The sequence below is a fragment of the Patiria miniata genome, unplaced genomic scaffold (assembly GCF_015706575.1).
Source record: "Patiria miniata isolate m_02_andy unplaced genomic scaffold, ASM1570657v1 HiC_scaffold_5, whole genome shotgun sequence".
Taxonomy (NCBI): Eukaryota; Metazoa; Echinodermata; class Asteroidea; order Valvatida; family Asterinidae; genus Patiria; species Patiria miniata.
The window spans coordinates 12025429-12047885 of NW_024037072.1; the positions used below are offsets into that span (position 1 = coordinate 12025429).

At 42.6% G+C, this 22457-nt stretch overlaps 1 protein-coding gene and 1 non-coding gene across 3 annotated transcripts; both read left to right on the top strand.

The window, feature by feature from the left end:
• The first annotated feature begins 917 nt into the window (after positions 1 to 917).
• On the top strand, positions 918 to 1037 carry LOC119742213. The gene has a single exon (XR_005272836.1). It is a non-coding gene; the product is annotated as a U5 spliceosomal RNA (small nuclear RNA).
• Positions 1038 to 4540: 3503 nt separating this feature from the next.
• Positions 4541 to 15645, top strand: LOC119741085 (piggyBac transposable element-derived protein 4-like). 2 transcript variants are annotated; one of them, XM_038216754.1, is made up of 3 exons: positions 4541 to 4889; positions 13003 to 13116; positions 13426 to 15645. In XM_038216754.1, the coding sequence occupies exons 1-3, from the start codon at positions 4656 to 4658 to the stop codon at positions 15412 to 15414; spliced, it is 2337 nt and encodes a 778-aa protein (XP_038072682.1). In that variant the 5' UTR covers positions 4541 to 4655; the 3' UTR covers positions 15415 to 15645. The 2 variants fall into 2 exon arrangements, with proteins under 2 accessions (XP_038072682.1, XP_038072683.1); XM_038216755.1 differs by lacking the exons at positions 13003 to 13116; positions 13426 to 15645 and adding an exon at positions 7658 to 10282.
• Positions 15646 to 22457: the final 6812 nt, after the last annotated feature.

Sequence of the window (22457 nt, forward strand, 5' to 3'; positions counted from 1 at the left end):
TTCTCATGGATGAACATGAATTATTCATGACATTGCCCCTAACCCTCCTAGGAATAAAAATTACGCGAACAGCGCCCCCATTTGTTATTCCGTAATTCTTGGCGTGAAAAATACAAAAAAAAAAAAAAAAAGAGATTTATAATTTAGATATTTACCTGCCCAAAAGTTTCTACGAATGTATCCCTTCCATCAGGCCGGGGAACTGCCTGACCGACTGTGTCTCTAATTTTCAAAAAAGGAAACCGCTCTGATCCTGCAAACTACCGACCTCCAAACTACTACCACGGCCGTTGAATTTTGGAGGTGCATATAGGCTCACTATTTTTGCCCAAATTGTGCCCAAATGTGGTATGCAGTGCCGAAATAATCTAAGAATTATTTTAAGAGGTGGACGGAGGACCCAACTTAAATCTTGCTGATTAGAGGGTGGAGCTGATTTATACAAAAGGTACTCAGAAGAGTCAGTTTTCACGGCTGCGCGTATGATAGCCGCTTCGGAGAAAAAAAAATTCACTGTGCGGCAACCCATTGTCGGAATTTTATGTTTTTTTGTATCAAAAGATGTTCAAGACTCGAGGCTTAAAAGTCAGGAAAGCTCAGGGTCGGGAAAACATTTTGTTGGAAGGTATCGCGGAAAACGTTGGGGGGGGGGGGCGTTCCCCCGGCCCTTTCTTAGGGTTAAACGCTTTTATAATTCCCATCCCCGCCTAGTCTGTGTATAGACCATGGCTCCGCAATACGGGCGATACCCATCCCCGCCAAGCCCCGCCCTGGAGTCAGCGAGGCGTCACTAAAATGGCGCGCATGTGCAGGTGCTTGTACAAACCCCAGGTTTGACGTTGGCGTGCAGGTTACTGTGATTGTCATGTTGCATCCGAAGGGAATGCAATCAAATTGTACTCGAATCGTTTTAACGCCTACTCAGGCTTATCTGCATTTCGCATAAATCTTTCGCCTTTTACTAAAGATTTCCGTGCAGATGAGCATTTTGATGAGTCTATAAACAATTTTTCCCTGGCTGAGCGAAAGCTTGGCCTAACAAATAAAGCCAAAGATAGAACAGGGAACGGAACGACAAATGATACTGACACGCGACAAAATATCATCTTTTAACAATCATTTTCGATTTTGGAGTTATTGAATCAGCTATTGCAAGCTCCTCGAGCACATAATTCACTCCAGTTTAATCATGGGGCTATAAAAATTGTATACTGAAACACTTTGATGAACACACATGCTGAAATACGTATCCTTGTGGAATCATTTCTTTGTTCTCGTGTTCTAAAGTTTTCGAGTTTGAAAGTGTATTTCAAAATGCTCCTATTTTAACCAGAATGAATTTACTGGGCTGAAATTTGGATTTAACTCCCTCACATCAAATTCTCCAATTTGCGACGGATCAACACACCTTGGAAATTCCATTTTTGAGTAAAATCCATATATCTATTTCGTGATAACCTTGTGGAGACGTAGTATTCACCTATTTAAATTGCCCTGTGCAGACGTACACAACATTTTGTTCCCTATATGGTGCACATGTCTCCAGAGGGTACCGTGTAACAGATCACAATGTCCTAAACGAAGAACAACACGCGTACCGGGGTTACGAAAGGGTAGATCGTGCGAAACACAACTTGCTTTGACTGTTCACGATCTGTTAAAGATTCTTGAAGGGCAAGCAGATGTCGTAATAAAGGATTTTAGTGAGGCCTTGTACCGCATCAGCGACTCTTAATAAAACTCCAGCAGCAGGCTCAAGCTGGGATTACCGGCTCACTGCACAAAATGGGTCGGTAACTTTCTTACAAAAAAATCACAGAAAGTCGTCCTGAGGGGGAGTTTCCTCATCGTCAATATGTTGTTCGTTTTATCCGAACCTTCGTAATTTCACCGGCATTTCGGTCATTTGATGACAGTTTTTATACTTTTGTTCATTCCACGACAGTCCCTGCTTACATTTTAGATTGTATTTTTGAACTTAATGTCTAAAGATTTAAAATAAATTAAAAAAAAAATAAGTAAAATACATGTGACCTCTGGCGTGGCACAGGGCACCGTCCTGGGACCGTTGCTTTTCATACTATTTTGCGATGTTGTGGAGGGATCGTTTTTCAAGATGGCTGCTTGTTTTTTTCCGCTTTGGGAAAAATATGGGTCGTCTTGTTTATTAAGAGAATTTCTCGAAAAGTCAATGGTCAACCCACCAAAAAATGAAAAGAAAATGAAAGAATATATATATGTTGATCATCAGTTTTCTGTGCAGCTTAAATACCTGTCAGAGTTCTGAGTATTTTAAAAGAATTTTGAAGTAGGCCTATGGACATTTAGCACTGGTGTCGATTCTACGGGAATATCAATTATAGAGACAACAAAATGGCCACGCACCATGCCGCGACAGAGTTTTTTTTCAGTGGGCAGAGCCTACGGGGAACCGGGGGGGGGGACAAAAGCATTTTAAAGATGTTCCAAAAGCAGATGTTCCCAAATTGCAAGTAAAAAAAAGGGGAGGGGTTGGGTATGTTGAGCTTCAAAGTAGCTGAAACTCGATGAACTGCTGTTGGGGGCGCTCTTTACCTAGCATGCCAGGCCGCGATTTTTTTTCCCGTAGGCGGGATGCTCCAAACTCATGCATCATTCAGTTTTCCTTTGAATCTTTGCAAGACACTTAGGTTCTCGTTCTCTTTTTTCCCTTAAAATAAAATTAGCTCAACGATAAATTCAGAGAAGAAACACAGTTGATGAAAATGAGCAGCGACGACGTGGAATCGAACCCGGAATGTTTGTATCCCCCCGCTCATCACGCTATCCACTAGGCTACTGTGTGGTAGCTCGGCGATGTTCGCACTTTACAATGCTTTAAAGGTAACTGGTTGACTACATAACAACAATGCTCCTGATATCGTTGTTCTGTTTCATGAATAAACATACTGGCCCGATCAAACTATTGAATTATTTATGACTTTGGAGCATGCCGCCTACGGTAAAGAAATTCGCTGCCAGCGGCCGACGAACAAAAGCGGCAGTATTTTCAGGCCTAATATCGACCTCGCATAAGTTTTTTCTTTTTATTGGTTTGATGGAATATGAATAAGCAGTACTTCCTCTTTGCTGTAAAAGTGGTTTTTGGGGGGAATATCAAACGTAACGTTCGTGCCTCTTAAAGGGTACGCACGTACACCTGTAGATAGACCTAAACCCATCCACCGAGCTATGAACGAATATCCTCAAAATATTCTATAATTAGAGAGGAGGTCTGAGAGCCATAAACTTGGGTCCAGAATTGTTATGGCAATGAACCTGGCATGGCAATTTCGCCGTGTTGTTGAGGGATAGTTAAAAAAGTATTTTGAAGTATAGGTATTTATCACTGGTGTCTACAGGAATTTAATACAGGGCCGGTTGCATCCCCCTTCGCTTTATTTGTAGCCTTACAAGGCCATCGTGGCTTAACTTGCCCGCATTCAAAGCGGCGAAAAACACTATGAATAATTCAACAAAATCAAGTTGGGAAAGGCCTCGTGGCTTTGCTACTCCGTGCGTGCTGACTTAATCTTTGCTCCAAAAGTCGCTTCGGGTCTTCGCAACTCCGCCGCTCTAAGCCACGATGGCCTGGGCGAACGGCTACTTTATTTGTTGCACGCATAGTATCCAGCCCAGTTACAATTTCCACATAGCGCCCTCTTGTGATTACTCTGGGTTTTTTTTATGCTGCCCTCTCTAGTTCAGCTTATCGCAGTCTAGTTAAGAGTGACCGTTTTAGCCGATTTTCGGCTAACTTTGACAGATTTTTTTGTTTAAAAAAACCCATTCTTACAGAAAATTTGACAGAATAATTTTTTTTGGCAGATTTCTAGCAGAATTCTGCAAAAATGTGACTGGCCCCACAAAGCTAATTGTTGTATAATAGCCAGCTCAACATTAAGAGGGTGAAAACTTTTGTCAAAATGTGATTTTCATTTTTGAACTAGTTCTTTTATACGTACCTACCGTTCATAGACATCATGATGTTGATTTTGATGAACAAAGTGGAAATAAACAAGTCAGCTGTTTCAAAGCCTGTTTTCTCAGTTGTGTAATTTGAACTCCAAGGAAGTAATTACATTGTGCCAGGGCTTTCCAACCATGTTTACTCAATTTCACTTTACGGCATAATACCTTTTTTGTGGAGCCAGTTACAAATGGTTATTTTTTAAGAAAAAAATAGCAAATTTGAATAAAGCACATTGTTAAAAAAAATCCAACCTGTTCGAACAAACCATATATGGGGACTAGGTTGGCTGGTCCGATGCTGAGAAGTTCACTGGGAAAGTTTGCCATGACGGAACCACGTTTTGCAATTAATACACAATAATTTCATAACATCTTTATGTGTCTAAAGATTGTTTAAGATGTAATTCGAACCTTAATTAAGACAATACTACAAATCTGCATGTGATTCTAAGTGTTATAACCCATTTCCAGTAATTCTGGGGAATTTGGCAGATTGTTAATCAATCTGACAGATTTTTGAAGTGCATTTAGCAGAATTTGGCCACGACCTTACGGTCACCCATATGATGTCAACCAAGCGCATGAAGTGTGTTTCAACTTCAAGGAAAAGGCGCATCAATTTGTACCTGATTTGTATTGTAAATTGTTTATGAACATAAAGCAGAATGATGAAAACTGAAAGAGACATTCAAGAGACGAGCTGCAGCATGGAACCTGTGAGAATGTTGAACGTGGAGATAAAAACTGAGCCAGAATTTGAAGTTGATGATTATTATTATGAGATTGAGAATGTGTGGCACAATATGAAGACCATGTTGAAGCAGGACGGCCAGACTACATCTACTGCAGAAATCAAGCAAGAACCAGGGAACACTTGTCCTAGTGATTTGGATGAGGATGTGAGTATAGATTGGCATGATAAGCAGTACAAATAATGCCGCTCACAATTCTTAGCGACAAAATAAATTGAATAATCTTTTTGCCTAGATCATGATGAAATGATGTAGATCGACTATTACCATGATTACGGGCCCCTATCATGCCTATGCCTGGTCGGTATGGACAAAATGATGGAGCGCTGGAACTATGGTACCCTCCGTACTAGCGCTCCACTGAATAGTCATACTTTGGTGACTCGTACATGGTTACTCCTAGCCCCATAAATGTGGCCTATTTACTGGACTGCCTCCGTAAACATAGGCCACACATCCACATGTACAAAAATCGTGTCGCACTTTGCCAAATTTTGATTTTCACATTTAGGCTTAGTTTATAGGCTAATCAGAAAGTGCCGCCTTTTTCAGATGTATATTTTTCGTGAAATTTCCAGATTCATTTTTACACGTTTGCGTATCAAAATTTCAACATGAAATTTCACAAAAATTTGACATCTGAAAAAGGCAGCACTTTCTGACTAGCCTATAAAGAGGGTGAGTATGCTTCTAAAGCAAAAAAATCCTACAAACTAAGCCTAAATGTGAAAATCAAATTTTGGCAAAGTGCGACACGTTTTTGTACATGTGGATGTGTGGCCTATGTTTACGGAGGCAGTCCAGTAAATAGGCCACATTTATGGGGCTAGGTTACTCCTAGAACTTTGAGGCTCCGTGTGAGCAGAGCAGTCATAGATACAGAACCCCGCAAAGTTGTTTGCAGCACAAAACACTAATTAAGTACAAAAACGTCCATCAAAACAGAGACATTTCCCACAGAACTGCTGCACAGTTTGCCTCTAAATTTCGTACAATACCTCATGACATACTCACGCTATGTGTGCCTAACAAACATCGCTGGATTATGTCAATTTTTAGGCCAAAATGATGAAAATTATGCCCTTTTCGCACTGAGCCAATCTGACACATAAAACGTGCAAGCAAAGATATGATAGATCGATGATTTTCGGTTTGCTCAGAGCGCGCCACCGCGGGGGGTACGGTACATGTGAAATGATATATGTGCATGCGTAAAAGTGCAAGTACAGTCCCCCCCCCCCCTCCCCCGCGTCGCGCTCCGATCGAGCGAACCGAAAATCATCAATCGATCACAATCTCTGCGTGCACGTTTTAAGTGTCAGATTGGCTCAGTGCGGAAAGGGCATATTTTTCATCATTTTGGCCTAAAAACCGACAGAATCCAGCATTGTTTGCTAGGCGCACATTTTAACGTGAGTACATGTATGTCATGAGGTACATGTATTGTACGAAGTTTAGGGGCAAACTGTGCAGCGGTTCTGTGGGAAATGTCTCTGTTTTGATGGATGTTTTTGTACTTAATTAGTGTTTTGTGCTGCAAACAATTTTGCGGGGTTCTGTATCTATGAGGCTCCGCTCACATAATTCTAGGAGTAGTACACGGTAGCATTTTTTACCCCTAGAACTATGGGGCTTGCTAGTCCTAGTAACTCGGAAAAGAATTCCATACTGGGCCGCCACTCATACTAATATGAAGTGATTAAGAAATGTCACTATTTAAGGAGTGCACAGATTCTTTGATAATACTTTAAAAATTTCTGTCATTGACAATAGACTTTGTGCAGGAGATCTGAATGGTGGCCCAGTATGAGATTCTTATGAGATTCTTGGTCTGGCGATTCTTGGTAGGGTCCAAGCTAAGCCGCATCAATCGGTCGACACAATTTTGTCATTGACCCAAAGACCCAACATTGCCCAACCAAAAACATCAGATTTCACCCTGAAAATGGCCCTCAAGTCACTAGATACGCCACCTAAGGTACAAGTAGACATCGGAGAAGCCACGGGGTGATAAAATTCTCCACATGTTACCAAATATGGTCATAACTTTTTTTCAATGGGCCAATAAGGCCAAGATTCCATGTAATCCTCATCCCTAATATACACCACAAGCCTGTAGACTCCCATTGGCCAGACCCTAACCACTGCACAGTAAGGAGTGTTGAAAGACAGCAGCCCCAAGGAGCCTAATGCCTTTGTGCAGTAATTGGATATCTTAGCCAACCCCTTTGTGCCACCGATCTCGCTGTGTCAACCCCTTGTGCCGCCCAGAGCTCAGACAGGTCCTAAACAATCCTGGCCCACACAAAGGCCATGCAACCTGCCTATATCTTGTGCATGAGGGGGTGTTTTACCTAGAAACACTGTGTGGTGATAAAATTCTCCATGTGGTTTCACCTCGTAATTTTTTTGGTTTTGCTGAAGTGAATGGTGATAAAAAAACATCCGGCTGGATACACAGCGTAAATATTTTTGTTTTTGTGTTTTTTTTCTTCCCGCTTGATCTCTTGGTGACCCTCCCTTTTGCTGCTCATCTTGTTCTTATCAGACCGCTAAACAATCCTTGCCCTATTGACAATATGCTCCCAGTAAAAGCTATTTGCTGAAGGATGGGGGAAGAACAATGTGGCCAGAGGAGGGTCCAACGCTTATTTAGGGATAATTTCTGAGCGGCTGCAAAATCCATCTGCAACAGTTTTTCAAGTGTTGTACCCCCAACTTTTTATGAGGTGTTGATTAGTGAGCAGCTCCAGTAGATCTAGAACCTTGCCGGGTGCAAGGCCCCCCACTTGTTTATGTTTTTTATTGTTTGAGTGCTGCAAAAGGCAGTGGTTGTCCAGCTCGAGTTCATTCTATCATGATGGCTTTTTAGTTCGACTAGCAAGCAAGCAATTTCCGCCGATAATGTTTTGCAGGGTGTGTTTGCTGGCGAGCACAGCGATGAGAGTTCCAGCGAGTTTTCTGAGGAAGAATTCTCTGATGCATCTACGTGCGAGCAACTGGAGGACGACTCCGAAAGTTCTACTTCGGACAGTGATGAAGATGCCCCTCCACCTCGAAAACGGCCTGCATTTATCCCGCCGAAGCAGGCCCCTCCACCACCAGCCCCAGCCCAGCCAGCCACCCCGGCCCAGCCTAAGCCAGCTGCCCCAGCCCAGCCACAGCCAGCTGGCCAAGTTACATCGAGAGACGGGACGGTGTGGAGCAATCAACCACGCGCAGCTACGAAAGCGGAACCTCCAAACATCCTGATGCAAGCAATGGGCCCTAAGAATCTGGGAGGGGCATCATCACCGCTGGAGCTTTTCAGCATCTTCATTTCAGTCACCATGCTGCAAACCATCCTACGTTACACAAATGCAGAGGGGCTGGCCAAGAGAGGACGGGGTTGGATCGACATCGGGATGATGGAGCTGCGCTCATTCATCGGCCTCCTCTTCTTTCTTGGTCTGACCAAATCGGGGCATGAAAGAGTCAAGTCATTCTGGCAACCGGGTTTCTTCTCCAGACCACTCTGCGAGTGCACCATGGCAGGGAAGCGGTTCCAGGAAATTCTTGCGGTGATGTGCTTCGACGACAAGAGCACTCGAACACAGCGCAAGCAGACTGACAAGTTTGCGCCCATCAGGGATGTTTTTGAGATGTTCCGATCTACCCTCATCCGCCATTTCAGTCCAAGTGACAGCCTGACTGTGGGTGAACAGTTACTGGCTTTCCGCGGACGCTGCAGCTTCAAGCAGTATATGCCAAAAAAACCTGCTAAGTACGGACTGAAATTTTGGACAGCAGTGGACAGCCGCACCCACTACACTTACAATATGCAGCCCTATGTCAAAGAACAGGGACAAAGAGAAACTCAACTTGGTGCTCGAGTGGTAAAAGATATGGTGGAACCCGTCTATGGAACTGGACGCAACGTCACCACCGATAATTTCTTCACCAGCAAGGCGTTGGCCGACTACCTTTGGACGAAGAACATGACCCTCGTCGGCATGATCAAAGATAATCGGAAGGAGGTCCCAGACGACATGCGCAAAGGACAAACCCGAGACAGGCCGGTAAAGTCGTCTCACTTCCGTTTCACGTCAACGAACACTCTCGTTTCATTTGTGCCGAAGCAGTACAGAAATGTACTGCTTCTGTCATCGATGCATCACGATGCCACCACCAACCCAAGGAGCAAAAAGCCCGAGATCATTGACTTTTACAATTCGACCAAGGCCGGTGTAGATGCAGTGGACCAGATGTGTAGTGTCTACAACTGTGCCCGCACCTCTAACAGATGGCCAATGGTGGTTTTTTTCCACCTTTTGAACTGTGCTGGCATCAATGCCTATGTGCTCTTCAAGCAGCTCCATCCCCGCCCCAGCACATCCCGTCATGAATTCCTGGAGCAGCTTATCATGGCCCTCACACTACCGCAGGTCGAAATCAGAAGGCAGCATCCAGAACGCCTCCGCATACACACCGTACATGCATTTGCCTATGTTGGCAAGAAAGTTGTCTACCAAGCTAGACAACAGCAACAACCAACAACCCGGGCACCGTCAGCAAGATGCCGGCTCTGTCCCCCCGGAGTCCAACGGAGGTCAACGCGAGTGTGCATGGGATGCGAGCGCTTCGTCTGCAAGCAGCACTCCACCGTCCAAACAGCCCGGAGCTTTGAGTGTGAAGAGTGTGCTATTGGCGAGTAGACTGTTGAGTTGCCATGACGATTTGCTCCAGGAATTCATGGGGACACCACTTCCATCTTGTTTTTTGGGTTTTTTTTTTTTAGGGGGGGTTTGACAAGTTTTCAAATCAGCAGTTTGGTTTTCTAATTTTATGATCATGGGCATTTGGAGTTAACTTTTGTATTACAATCATGCCAATAATGTTTGTGTTTTGATTCACTTTTGATTCATCAGTTTTTTCTTTGTAAATATTGGGGGGGGGCAAGTTTTCAAATCAGCAGTTTGGTTTTTTCTAATTTTATGGTCAATGGCATTTGGAATTAACTTTTGTATTACAATCATGCCAATAATGTTTGTGTTTTGATTCACTTTTGATTCACCAGTTTTTTTTGGTAAATATTGGGGGGGGGGGGGGCAAGTTTTCAAACCAGAAGTTTGGTTTTCTAATTTTATGAACATGGGCATTTAGAGTTAACTTTTGTATTACAATCATGCCAATAACGTTTGTGTTTTGATTCACTTCTGATTCATCAGTTTCTTCTTTGTAAATATTGGGGGGGGGGGGGCAAGTTTTCAAATCAGCAGTTTGGTTTTCTAATTTTATGATCATGGGCATTTGGAGTTAACTTTTGTATACAATCATGCCAATAATGTTTGTAATTTTATTCACTTTTGATTCACCAGTTTCTTCTTTGTAAATATTAGGGGGAGGGTGGGTTGACAAGTTTTCAAATTTATAAGCAGTTTGGTTTTCTAATTTTATAATCATGGGCATTTGGAGTTAACAATTTTCCTTTCAAATATGTTTTTGATTATGTTTTGATTGAAGATTTTGAGTGTGTGAGAATACAACACTGTTGCACTCAATTCCTGTTTCTGTTGTTATTTTATTCTCCTCCATTTTCTTACTCCCAAATGAAAATGCAAATATGCCTTTGTACACATGATGTCACACTTTGTTTAGATGTGCACTTTCCTCCTCTGTAGCCAGGGGGGTCCATGGTCCACTGGGCACCAGAGGAAAGCGCACATGTGAACAAAGTGCGGTGTTGTCAGTACAGATCCCCAGTACCGACCCAAGAATAATAGATAACCGGATATAAATGGACATGCAAATTCTAAGATAACATAAAATGGCCATCTAAGTCTTGTCTGGAACTCCAATTCACCATTTATGGGGATTAAAATTGCTTTGGGCTTGCAAGGGGGGGGGGGGGGGTTATTGACATAAAAAACTGAGTGGTGATAAAAATCTCCATGTGGGTCCACCACGTGATTTTTTTTTGCTTCACTGCTCCGAGGGTGAAGATGATGGTACTGAAGTTTACTTACGATCTGGACGGAAAGTGAAATTTCCTGTTCAATTCGGAGAGCCACCCTCATGATCGCGAACATGTTAAATATCCGACTCGAGTTTGAAAACGCGATGTGGCGTGCCCAGGGTTCCTTTAATGGTCCCCGTATCCCGAGTGCGATTCCGTTACCGAGCGCAATGCATTGATTATGATAATGAGTAGACTGGATCTGGTTTGTACAAGTGCATTTCAAACGATGATATGGAGTCTGGAACTAGCTTGAACTGGTTTCTGCTGATAGCTGCCCTAGTTCCCAACTCCCTATCATCGTTTGAAATGCACTTGTTTTTACAAATGAGATCCAGTCTATCATTATCATTATCGATGCAGCGCGCTTGATAACGGAATCGCACTCGGGATACGGGGACTATTGAAAGAACGCTGGGCACACCACATCGCATTGTTCAAACACGAGTCGGAAATTTAACGTGTTTTGGATTGCGAGGGGAGCTCTCGGAATTAAACGGGAAATTTCACTTTTCATCCGGATCATAAGTAAACTTCAGTACAACCATCTTAATCATCGCTGTCTACTTGTACCTCAGGTGGCGTATGTAGTAATTTGGAGGCCGTTTTCAGGGTGAAATGTAATGTTTTTGTAAGGCAATGTCGGGGTTTTTGGGTCAATGTCACTCGACATGCGGTAAAGCTTGGACCCTACTATTGCCAGACCATGTCCGAATGTTAAAAAGGTGATAAGTTGGGTCCAAGTTAATCGAACTAGGGGCTTGCTATGTACACAAACCCCATAGATGGGCATATCAACGTGAAACATGCAGTCAACAACCGAAAAAACCTGGAGTTGAGTTTTTGGAGCAGCCACCGTATATTTGAATCGATCCCGATGGTGCAAAAAAAATGACAGGACAATCACGAGGCGCCTTGTGATTGGCCCATCTGACGCCATCCTCGATATGCACTATAGATGGTGTCTGTGGTCGGTTCCCAGACCAAAAGACTCTGACTATTCTAACGTCACACCAATTACGTTTCGTGTGCACGTTATTCGTTAGAACTCAACCTGCAGCTTCGATGCAGAAATGGGACCGTTTTCATCATTTATTTTGCAGCATCGGGATCAATTCAAACCTTATACTTTGAGCGGTCTGAATGTGAGTACATGTATGTCAAGAAGTTCTGGGCGTAGTCTTGGGGTAAAATATACAGCGGCTGCTCCAAAACTCAACTCCAGGTTTTTTTGGTCGTTGACTGTACAGTATATTCAGGATATAGTATGCAGCATGGTTGGCCGTGATACGCCTATCTATGTAGCAAGCCCCATAGTTCTAGGGGTAAATATTTTATACCCATGCAAGAAAAAAGGCCCCCCCCCAAAAAAAAAAAACCGGTAAAGAGAATACAAATGAGAAGGACAGTTACCCTGGACAGATCTACACATTCATGACATTCCATAAGTCTGCTTAAATTGCTTCCGACAAGCGCTAATTTTGAAAAAAAAAGAGCAAAATAGTCTGAAAACATACAATTAAATGTGTTTGCCGAGTTGTTCAGTCCCTTTCACTGCTCTTTCATTGAAGGCGTGTGTGACATCACCGTCGTCGATGAAAGAAAAACAACTCGCTTTATCAACGACTGTTTCGTGTAGTGATACCGGTACGTGCTCCGATATGCGCCGTACGACAGTATGGGCTTTGAATACACCCAAGGTGGAGACCGCTGAAACGTACACGTTCTAAACAAAAATCCTACTTACTAGGATCCGTATGAAAAAGATTCGATTCCAAGAGCACCCCTCACGTTCAAGAACATGTTCAACTTCCCGACTCATTTGAACGACTCGTTGTAGTCGTGCTCCTCATTCACAAATGGTCCCAACGGTGATTCCGTTACCGTGCGATGCATCGATCATGATGAGAAGACTGGATTTTGGACAACGATAGGGAGTCAGGAATTAGGGATTTCTTTATCTTGGGATTTTTTTGATCTTGGTATTTCTGGGTCTTCAGATTGTTTTGATCCTTGGATTTATGTATCTTGGGATGACCTGTGACATTTCAGGTCAGAGGCCATGTAGGGGTCAAAATTTGCCAAACCAGGGGGATATAAGCAAGTTTTACTTGCAGTATTTTTATTCTTGGCAGGACCAATAATTGTCAGTAGATACGAGCGCTATATGAGACTTCGATATTATTATTTTATTAACCCTAACCCTCCTCAATCCCGCTATATTTACTTTTGCTTAAAATCATCTGCTTCGTTTTCCCATCGTAGCCCTCGCAACCTGGGGAAGCTTCTTGCGAGGATAACCAGCTAGCTGAAAACCAAGACGCGAGACCAGTTGAGCTGGATGTACATGCTGAGGAGCATGGACATCCTCATTCAAATGTGAGTACACGGCTTCAATCTCCTTCCTTCAGTGACATTATAAATTGAATCATTTGTGAAGTGCTTTTTTCCCATCCCCTTTCAAGCCAAAGTACATGTAAAATGCAAGGTTTGTGGTTAAACCATGGTTGCAATCTGTCCATCTGCCTTATCGGTCGATCACACTGCGCTATTGGTCGATCATGACGGATATCTCCAACTTTACTTGTAAAAATCCTCTAAAAACTTAATTTAGAAAGAAAAGGTGTTCAATTGGTAGCATTGACTGTCCTATTAACCGTGAACATCTGCTTCGTTTTCTCACCGTAGCCCTCGCAACACGGGGAAGGTTCTTGCGATGATAACCAGCCAGCTGAAAACCAAGACACGAGACCAGTGGACCTCATGGTACAGGGTCAGGCAATGCAACAGCAGAATGCAGCAGCAACAATGCAGCAGCAGAAAGTGACTGTTCCAGATGGCGATTCAAGTTACCAAGGTGGACAGGAATCACTCACATCTGATCCTAAATCCGACATGAACAGCATGTCAAAGAGCATCCATGATGGCAGTGGGACGGACCCTCAGTCCAGCTGCACGGAAAGCCCAGTTGCAGAGGTGAACAGTCAGGAGTCCTGCTTAGAGAAACTCCAAGGCAGTCATGATACAGACACTGCCGCTCAAACCCTAGCTGAAGGAAGCCATGCTAAGGTCCAGGCAGATTGGATTCAGTGCCCTTTTTGCCAGATGTATCTCACTGGTAACACCCTGATGGGGCACCTGTATGTTTCACATGACTATGGCTTCATCATCCCTCCTCCGGAACTCAAACGTCCTGAATCTGTTTGGGCTGTGAAACTGAACGATATCGGGAGGTCATCTAGACAGTGTCAAATCTGCAAGAACGGGATTGCTGATGCTAGCATGATGCAACACTTGTTGCAGAATCATCAGGCCCTGTTGCAGTGCCCATACATACACACTTGCACATGTTCATTTGCCACGTTGAGCGGTCTCAGATGGCACATAAAGTCAGTGCATAATGACATCCATAAATACATGGCACCTGACACTGCCTGCTACTTCGGACAACCAGCAGTGTCTTCTACAAGAAGTGAGGATACAAGAAACATGACCTCAGAATCACAAGGAAGAAATCAGGTCACAACAGATAAGTGTACATCTACCCCCAAAGAAATAGCAGAGCACAACCCATCAGTGGATGTTGGAATAACAACAGATGAGTGTTCAGCTGCACCCAAAAAAATAGCAGAGCATAGCTACGCATCAGTGGATCGTAGAATAACAACAGTTGAGTGTACAGCTGCATCCAAAAAAATAGCAGAGCATAGCTACGCATCAGTGGAGTGTAGAATAACAACAGATGAGTATACAGCTGCAACCAAAAAAATAGAGCATAACTACGCATTTGTGGATCGTGGAATAACAACAGATGAGTGTACAGCTGCACCCAAAAAAATAGCAGAGCATAACTACGCATCAGTGGATCGTGGATTAACAACAGATGAGTGTACAGCTGCACCCAAAGTAATAGGAGAGCATAACTACACATCAGTCAATGGTGGAATTTGGAAAAGAAACACATACCATGGCCATGGCAGTCCAAAGAGGAAAAGATCTAGATCAATGGAAAGAAGAGATTCTGGTTCAAGCAAGGAATTCAAGAAATACCAAACAGACACGGAGTCAGGGCCAGAAGAGAGGGCATCTGATCAACCATCAAACGGAGGAGCAGACAGCAATGACTTGCCAAGAGAAACCTGTGATGGAACACTAGAAAATAATGCAAGCTGGGAAGAGACAAACCAAGCACCTCTTGGATGTAAACCTCAAACCAGCACTGTCACACAACAGCAAAGTACATCCAGCATCGGGGAAACCAAAGCAATTGAAAACGCTGAAGAGGGAAACGGTAGATCCCAAATATGGGGCATTCCTATTTTCTGGCCGCAGACTGCATGCAAGTGTCCTGACTGTAACCTAATCTTCGTGTCTCAAGTGCAGCTTATGGAGCATATGTTTGTGAAGCACTACTTCTTTTTCATCGACAGGCAGTGCAACGGGGAAGACCAAACTGTTGCCATTTCAATGCTACCAGAGTTCCAGGAGCAGTACATTTCACTTACTTGCAGGGACTGCCCACGCATTGTAAGCACCAAATCCGAACTGATTGTCCATATGACAAGAGTTCACGGCTACCAGTTTGTGTGCCCGATGGGGAGCTGCCACCCTCAGCCATTCCGCAGTGCTTCAGGAGACCACTTTATATGTCATCTACAAAGTGTGCATGACAAGTAGGAGAGTCCAAGAAAGATTGATCATAGGTAATGCCAGAAACAACTGTCTACACTACCCAACTTCTAGTCTGTGTCACCCGTTCTCCACAGAGCCCTATATCTCCAGCCGAACATCTGACTTCTCCTGACATGCAAACTTATGTAAGCTGCGCTAGCCAATCTGAGTCGACTTTACTAAATCGTGAGGTCATTTCATTCCCAAATCAGGACTAACGCTGTGATTGGTCAATTTGAATACAGTGTTTTGTAATACAACAGCAGCTGGGAGCGCATTCGCGTAACTTGATACCGAGCGCCGCGCGCCGTGACAGTTTTTTTTCTTCATCCATGTCAATGACGCGTGGATTGGGTGAATGACCGAAGACCTGATAGGCAGTGCTGTAGTCGAGTCCACCCCATCCAAGTCCGAGTCTGAGTCCTTGGTATCCGAGTCCAAGTCCCAGTCCTAGGTATCCAAGTCCGAGTTCTTGTCTCCGAGTCCGATTCCGAGTCCTTGACAATCGGGACTCGAGTCCGGACTCGAGTCCTCCAGCACTGCTGATAGGCCCATAGAGAGCGCCCGCTAATTGGTCAAAATCTAGGAAGTCAAGATGCGGGGTCTTGCCTGATGCTGTAGTTGGAGCACTAATGTGTTAATGAGAATTAATAAGCTGAGCAGCACATTGCAAGAGAAAAATGCCACATCTGTAGATCTGCGTTTAAAGCTGTTTTCCTTTGCACATTAGAGTCCGGGTCATTTAATACTAAAAAAGGTACCGGTACGTGTGTCATATTTTGAATTGCTCCCTTTTGTGACACGTATTCAAAATTAGCATTCGGGCCACGATTCTCATATGGCCAATGATCTATGCATTATGTCACACACTGAATCGACAAATAATAGCAACCACCTGTCAACGCTTGTACTGATCCACGGAAACCGCTCAACTACATATGGAAATTTCCAAAAATGTGTCACTTGACACATCTTTGGAAATTACCATCTTTTGTTGTTTTTTTCAGAATGACAACATACAACAAGGAGTCATTGCACAGGGTGTTTAGTGTCATTACTAAACCAAATAAGCTTTTCAACAATCATTTTTGGATAGCTGCAAAATAAATGTCCTCTATAAAACCTTAAGTTGAAAAGTGGTTTCTTCCAATACATGCTTTATAGTCACACTGTACATGTATTGTGCATTGCTCGCATTAACTTCTGAATTCTTGATGAGCCTTCTTAAGGCCAATCAGCAATCATTTTAAGGTTTTCATCACCTCCCTCCTCGATTTTCACTCCTGCCCCAATTTTGTTTATATTTTTGATTTTTTTCTGAGACTAGTGAGAGTGTATATTTCCTCTGAAAAAGTGCATTTTCCAAACAACTTTCTCACCAGTACAAAACCACCGGCACGGTCACACTGTGAGGTTTGTTACCTTTTAAGATTCTAGACACAAACCCTAGGTCATTAAACAGCTGACTGGTACTTAATATTAATTAGGTTTCATGTTTGTTGTGTCTTTTTAAAGTTTATCTGACGTTGTCCCCTCGATTCACGTTGAATGTATAAAAGAAGTGGTATTAATAAAATATAATATATAAATTCCCTCCCGACCGATTTGTTTAAATATTGAGTGATAAAACCTAAACACCAATATTCATCGGCCTAAATAAAAGCGGTGGATCTTCTTGTAAAATTCAGTTGGTACAGAGCACCCAACAGAAACTTTTTCTTTATGGAATTTTTTTCATTTTAAAGGAATGTTATGTAAATATACAATTTGTATTCAAAGTTTGTGATCTTTTATGAAAATGGACATGCCGCTTTCAACTAAGAAGATTGATTTTGCTTTTATTTTAATAATAAAAGGTATCAGATTTTTTTTATATTTTATATCAGATTTTGACTTTTGGCTTTTCTGCATTGCAAGTTGTGTAGTGCTTCGTTTTCGGTTTTTGTAGCTGCAAATTGAGGAGACCTTATGACGTCATAATGCGTCACGTTACGTCACGTTAAATTTGTATACTTTAACATCTTTTCTTTAGGGAACACAAATCCGATTAAGTTTATATTTGGCATTTGCAGAGACAATGAATATGTTTTTATTTTCTAAAGACAAACATGCACTCATGTGACGTTTATACTATCAGATTTGTTTTTTGATTCGGAAAGTTTTATTCAGGCCACCGCACATCCACGCCGAAATACATTTGTATAGACTTTTTTCTCCGGACACATTGCCGCCGTAAAATAAAAAAGCCGGGGGGGGGGGGTTGGTACCCATCTTCCAAATGGGGTCGCTCTTCAAAACTGACTAGCTGCAATATTATATGCCTATTTCTCGGCGCATTGTAATGGTTTTTGAGCGGGTTTTCTTTTTGGGATTGTCATTGATGTCAGAACTCTCACCATTCATTGAAATAATTGCTTAAAAAATATTTGTCAAAAAAAATCCGCCCCTCCATACGCCACTGGGCGGCGTCTCTAGTGATTTTGTGGCAGTTTTGAAGGTGAAACCTGATGTTTTGTAAACGCATAGTGACCCGTTTTGAACTTGGCCACAGTGCACGGGATGTAATCGCTCCATGGGGGGTGGGGGGGGGGGTCTCGTATTTTTTGCAAAACTAAAAGTAGAGGTTTTCCTGGTAAAAAAAACAGCATTCAAATTTATCTTGATAGTTACCGATTTGAAGCTCACTGCTTACGCTGTCATTCCCGCGGTTCGTACCAGTTTTCAGACGTTGCATGTAAAATTCATTGTCGGACCTGACTTTTCACGTTTAACACATCATCGTAATCATTCAGTTTATGGTGGTGTACACAGTGCCTACCTTTATGGTGGCGCGACGCCACTTAAAAAAAATAATGCTTTCGTGGTTTTTTTTTGGGGGGGGGCGTTGCCCCCCGGATCCGCCCTTGACGCCTCATTAAGTCCGACAGGCAATTATTTACAAACATTGCGTAAAATGCCAGAATGTTAGCGCCTCTATAATAATTAGCGAAGTATACGCATTGACATTATGGAATGCACCAGAACCCACCCCCCCCCCCACCCCACCCTTTCCCCTCCACCCCTTCCCCTCCGGATTTACGCCTGTAGCATCAACCCTTGCGCCAAAAAGCTGTGCCCTGGCGGAGAGTGCGTCGTTCGTAAGTATCTCGCAGACTTCAAACGTCGTAAAAAGTAGTCTCGTTCTTGCCTTGTCGGACAAAATGAACCTTTTCATGGTAACGGTCCATAGCTCCGACGCCTCATAGATCCGACGCCTCATTTTCCGATGTCGGACTAATATTAAGTCGTCGGACTTGTACTTATGAGGCGGAAATACATGTGATGTCTCATAAGTCCGACACCTCAGTAGTCCGAAATTTCGGACTGATGAGGGGTCGGACTTATGAGACGTCGGACTTAGGAGGCGTTGGACCTATGAGACGTCGGACTTGGGAGGCGTCGGACCTATGAGGCGGAATAAATACATTTTATGCCTCATATTAAGTCCGACACCTCATTAGTCAGAAATTTCGGACTGATGAGGCGTCGGGCCTATGAGGCGTCAGACTTATAACGGCCCCAAGTCATGTAAGGTTTGCCTTCACCGACATATATACTCATTTGTGTATCACCTCCCGAGTGAAAGTTGGAAAAACCGTTTAATATAAGTTTTTCCGGCTATTTAAAACATTTTTCGTTCGAATTCACCGATTCTTATATTCAATTTCGCCCAGCATGCAACATCGATTTCGTGCACTTTTAATGTTTAATGTCGTCTTTAATGTCAGACAACTTCAGATGTAGTCCAAACAAATTCAAACAATGAGCACACGTTTTCGACCCGGTGTATTCGATTTCGTGTCGTCTACGCCGAATCGTGTTATTCAGAAATCGAATTCGTCTAATTGTTCAATTTATATCAGACGATTTTGATCTCTGAATGCTTTCATTCGGCAACAGCTAATAGACGGATTTGATAATGACGAGTGTTCTCGACCTGGTGACTAAAAAGGGTGACAAAACTTTGAAATTAAATGGCAAACGCGGGGTTGACTTTAGAAATTGTGACTTTATTTTGATCAGAAATGTGGATTAAGCTGTTGATTGGTCAATTTGTCTGCCATTTGTAATACAACAAGGGGTTTAAATGCCGTAACTTGGAAAGCACACCTGAATGATTCTTGTATATACTGGGCTTTAACATCCTAGATTTTGAATGTGCTACAGGCAAAATTCATTCAAAAATTGGTCCTGCCATTCGGGATGCGTTTTTTTTACTCACCCTGTACATAATTATAACAGCTCACAGGGTAGACGGACGTTTAGAAAAAACAAACAAACACAACAAACAAGTAAGGAAAAGGACAAACAAACGTGCTTTACAAAAAGTGCATGAATAACAAAGGACGCGTTATAAACAACAGAGGAGCTGTGGAAGGGATGACAAAATAAATACAATCAAAGCAAGAGAAACTAGAAATGTGTTTGTGGACAAACACAAGCTGTTTCGGATATTTGAAATACTCTGTGCACGTGATGAACACGTGATGAAGTCACTTCGAATGTCATCTGCCAAGTGAAAAGTCAATCAGACATACAGTGCCAAAGTACATGGTTTGAAGAAAAACGTGTACAACACCTATGGGGAAAATGCATCTTTAATGTGAAGTAACCTTACACCTGATGATGTCACGATCACGAATTTTTTCTAGGACCATCTGTGGGTGGTAGTCTAAGTGTGTACAAAGTCTAATGTCGATCGGATTTACCAAAGTAGAATGTTTTAAAACGTGTACAAACCCTACGGGGAAAAATGCATCTTTAATGTGACGTAAACCAACACCTGATGACGTCACGATCACAAATTTGTTCTAGGACCATCTGTGGGTGATGGTCTAAGTGTGTGCCAAGTGTAAAGTCCATCAAATTTATGAAAGTGCCAAAGTGGAGTGTTTTATGAAAACGTGTACAAACCCTATGGGGAAAATGCATCTTTAATGTGACGTAACCTGACACCTGAGGATGTCACGGTCACGAATTTCTTCTAGGGCCATCTGTGGGTGATAATCTAAGTATGTATCAAGTTTGAGGTCGATCGGATTTACCAAGAGGCCAACGTGGAGTGTTTTAAAACGTGTACAAAACATATGGGGGAAAATGCATCTATAATGTGACGTAACCCGACACCTGATGACGTCACGGTCACGAATTTCTTCTACAACCATCTGTGGGTGGTGGTCTAAGTATGTATCAAGTCTGAGGTCGATCGGATTGACAAAGAGGCCAAAGTGGAGTCTTTTAAAACGTGTACAAAACATATGGGGAAAAATGCATCTATAATGTGACGTAACCCGACACCTGATGACGTCACGGTCACAAATTTCCTCTAGGACCATCTGTGGGTGGTGGTCTAAGTATGTACCAAGTCTAAAATCGATCGGATTTAAAAAAGTGGCAAAGTGGACTGGCTGAAGAAACGTGTGTTAAACCTATGGAGAAAAAGTCTGAAAAAAAAAAAGAAAAAAAAAGAAACTAGAAATGTGTTTGTGGACAAACACAAGCTGTTTCGGATATTTGAAATACTCTGTGCACGTGATGAACACTTGATGAAGTCACTTCGAATGTCATCTGCCAAGTGAAAAGTCAATCAGACATATAGTGCCAAAGTATGATTTGAAGAAAAACGTGTACAAACCTTAACCCTATGGGGAAAAATGCATCTTTAATGTGAAGTAACCTTACACCTGATGATGTCACGATCACGAATTTCTTCTAGGACCATCTGTAGGTGGTAGTCTAAGTGTGTACCAAGTCTAACGTCGATCAGATTTACGAAAGTGCCAAAGTAGAATGTTTTAAAACGTGTACAAACCCTATGGGGAAAATGTATCTTTAATGTGACGTAATCCAACACCTGATGATGTCACGATCACAAATTTCTTCTAGGACCATCTGTGGGTGGTAATCTAAGTGTGTACCAAGTCTGACGTCGATCGGATTTACAGAAGTGCCCAAAGTGGAGTGTTTTATAACGTGTACAAACCCTATGGATAAAAATGCGTCTTTAATGTGACGTAACCCAACACCAGATGACGTCACGATCATGAATTTCTTCTAGGACCATCTGTGGGTGGTGGTCTAAGTACGTATCAAGTCTGAGGTCGATCGGATTTACGAAGAGGCCAAAGTGGAGTGTTTTAAAACGTGTACAAAACATATGGGGAAAAATGCATCTTTAATGTGACGTAACCCGACACCTGATGACGTCACGGTCACGAATTTCTTCTAGGACCATCTGTGGGTGGTGGTCTGAGTATGTATCAAGTCTGAAATCAATCGGATTTGAAAAAGTGGCAAAGTGGACTGGTGGAAGAAACGTGTGTTAAACCTATGGAGAAAAAGTCTGAAAAAGGAGAAAAAAAAAAAAAAAAAAAAAAAAAAAAAAAAAAAAAAAATCCTAACGAAAACAATAGCTGTTTCGGTGAGTCACCGAAACAGCTAAAAAAAAAATCTTAACGAAAACAAGAGCTGTTTCGGTGTGTCACCGAAACAGCTAATAATTTTGTAATACAATACAGACAGAACAAACTGAAAGAAAAAAGGGAGGTAGGCCTTTACTGGGTGAGCAGATGCGTCGTATAATTATTTTTAAATCCGCCCACAGAGGATTGCGATTTAAAGCCGGTCAAGTCCATTCGAGGTCCATATAACTTAGCTTATCAAGTGCGAGTGAGTGACAGGTTTTTGTGAGATCTGCAGTCTGGTGTGCATTGGTGAATATTATTAACAGATAGTCAGATAAAAGTACGCTGAGAATGTGCAAGGAAAAAGATTATTAGTGTGTATATAAAATACATAAGGGTAGTTGTACAACGTGAATAGAGTGATGAACAGGCGGACAAGGGGTTTCGCTGGAACCCCCCCCCCCCCCTCTTGATCCGCGCCTGGCATACTCGAATTGCTCTATTCTGGAGATTATTTATATATTTTGTGCCCAAAACAATGTTAAAGAAGTTCAGACTGGGGGATCAGTGTGTTATACGACGTGAATAGCCAATGCTATTTAGTTC

Bases quoted from the DNA above. Each gene is read 5' to 3' on its own strand.
- LOC119741085 (XM_038216754.1), top strand. From the start codon at position 4,656: ATGATGAAAACTGAAAGAGACATTCAAGAGACGAGCTGCAGCATGGAA. The intron at 4,890-13,002 runs GTGAGTATAGAT...TTCCCATCGTAG, and splicing joins CTAGTGATTTGGATGAGGAT to CCCTCGCAACCTGGGGAAGC. The intron at 13,117-13,425 runs GTGAGTACACGG...TTCTCACCGTAG, and splicing joins ATGGACATCCTCATTCAAAT to CCCTCGCAACACGGGGAAGG.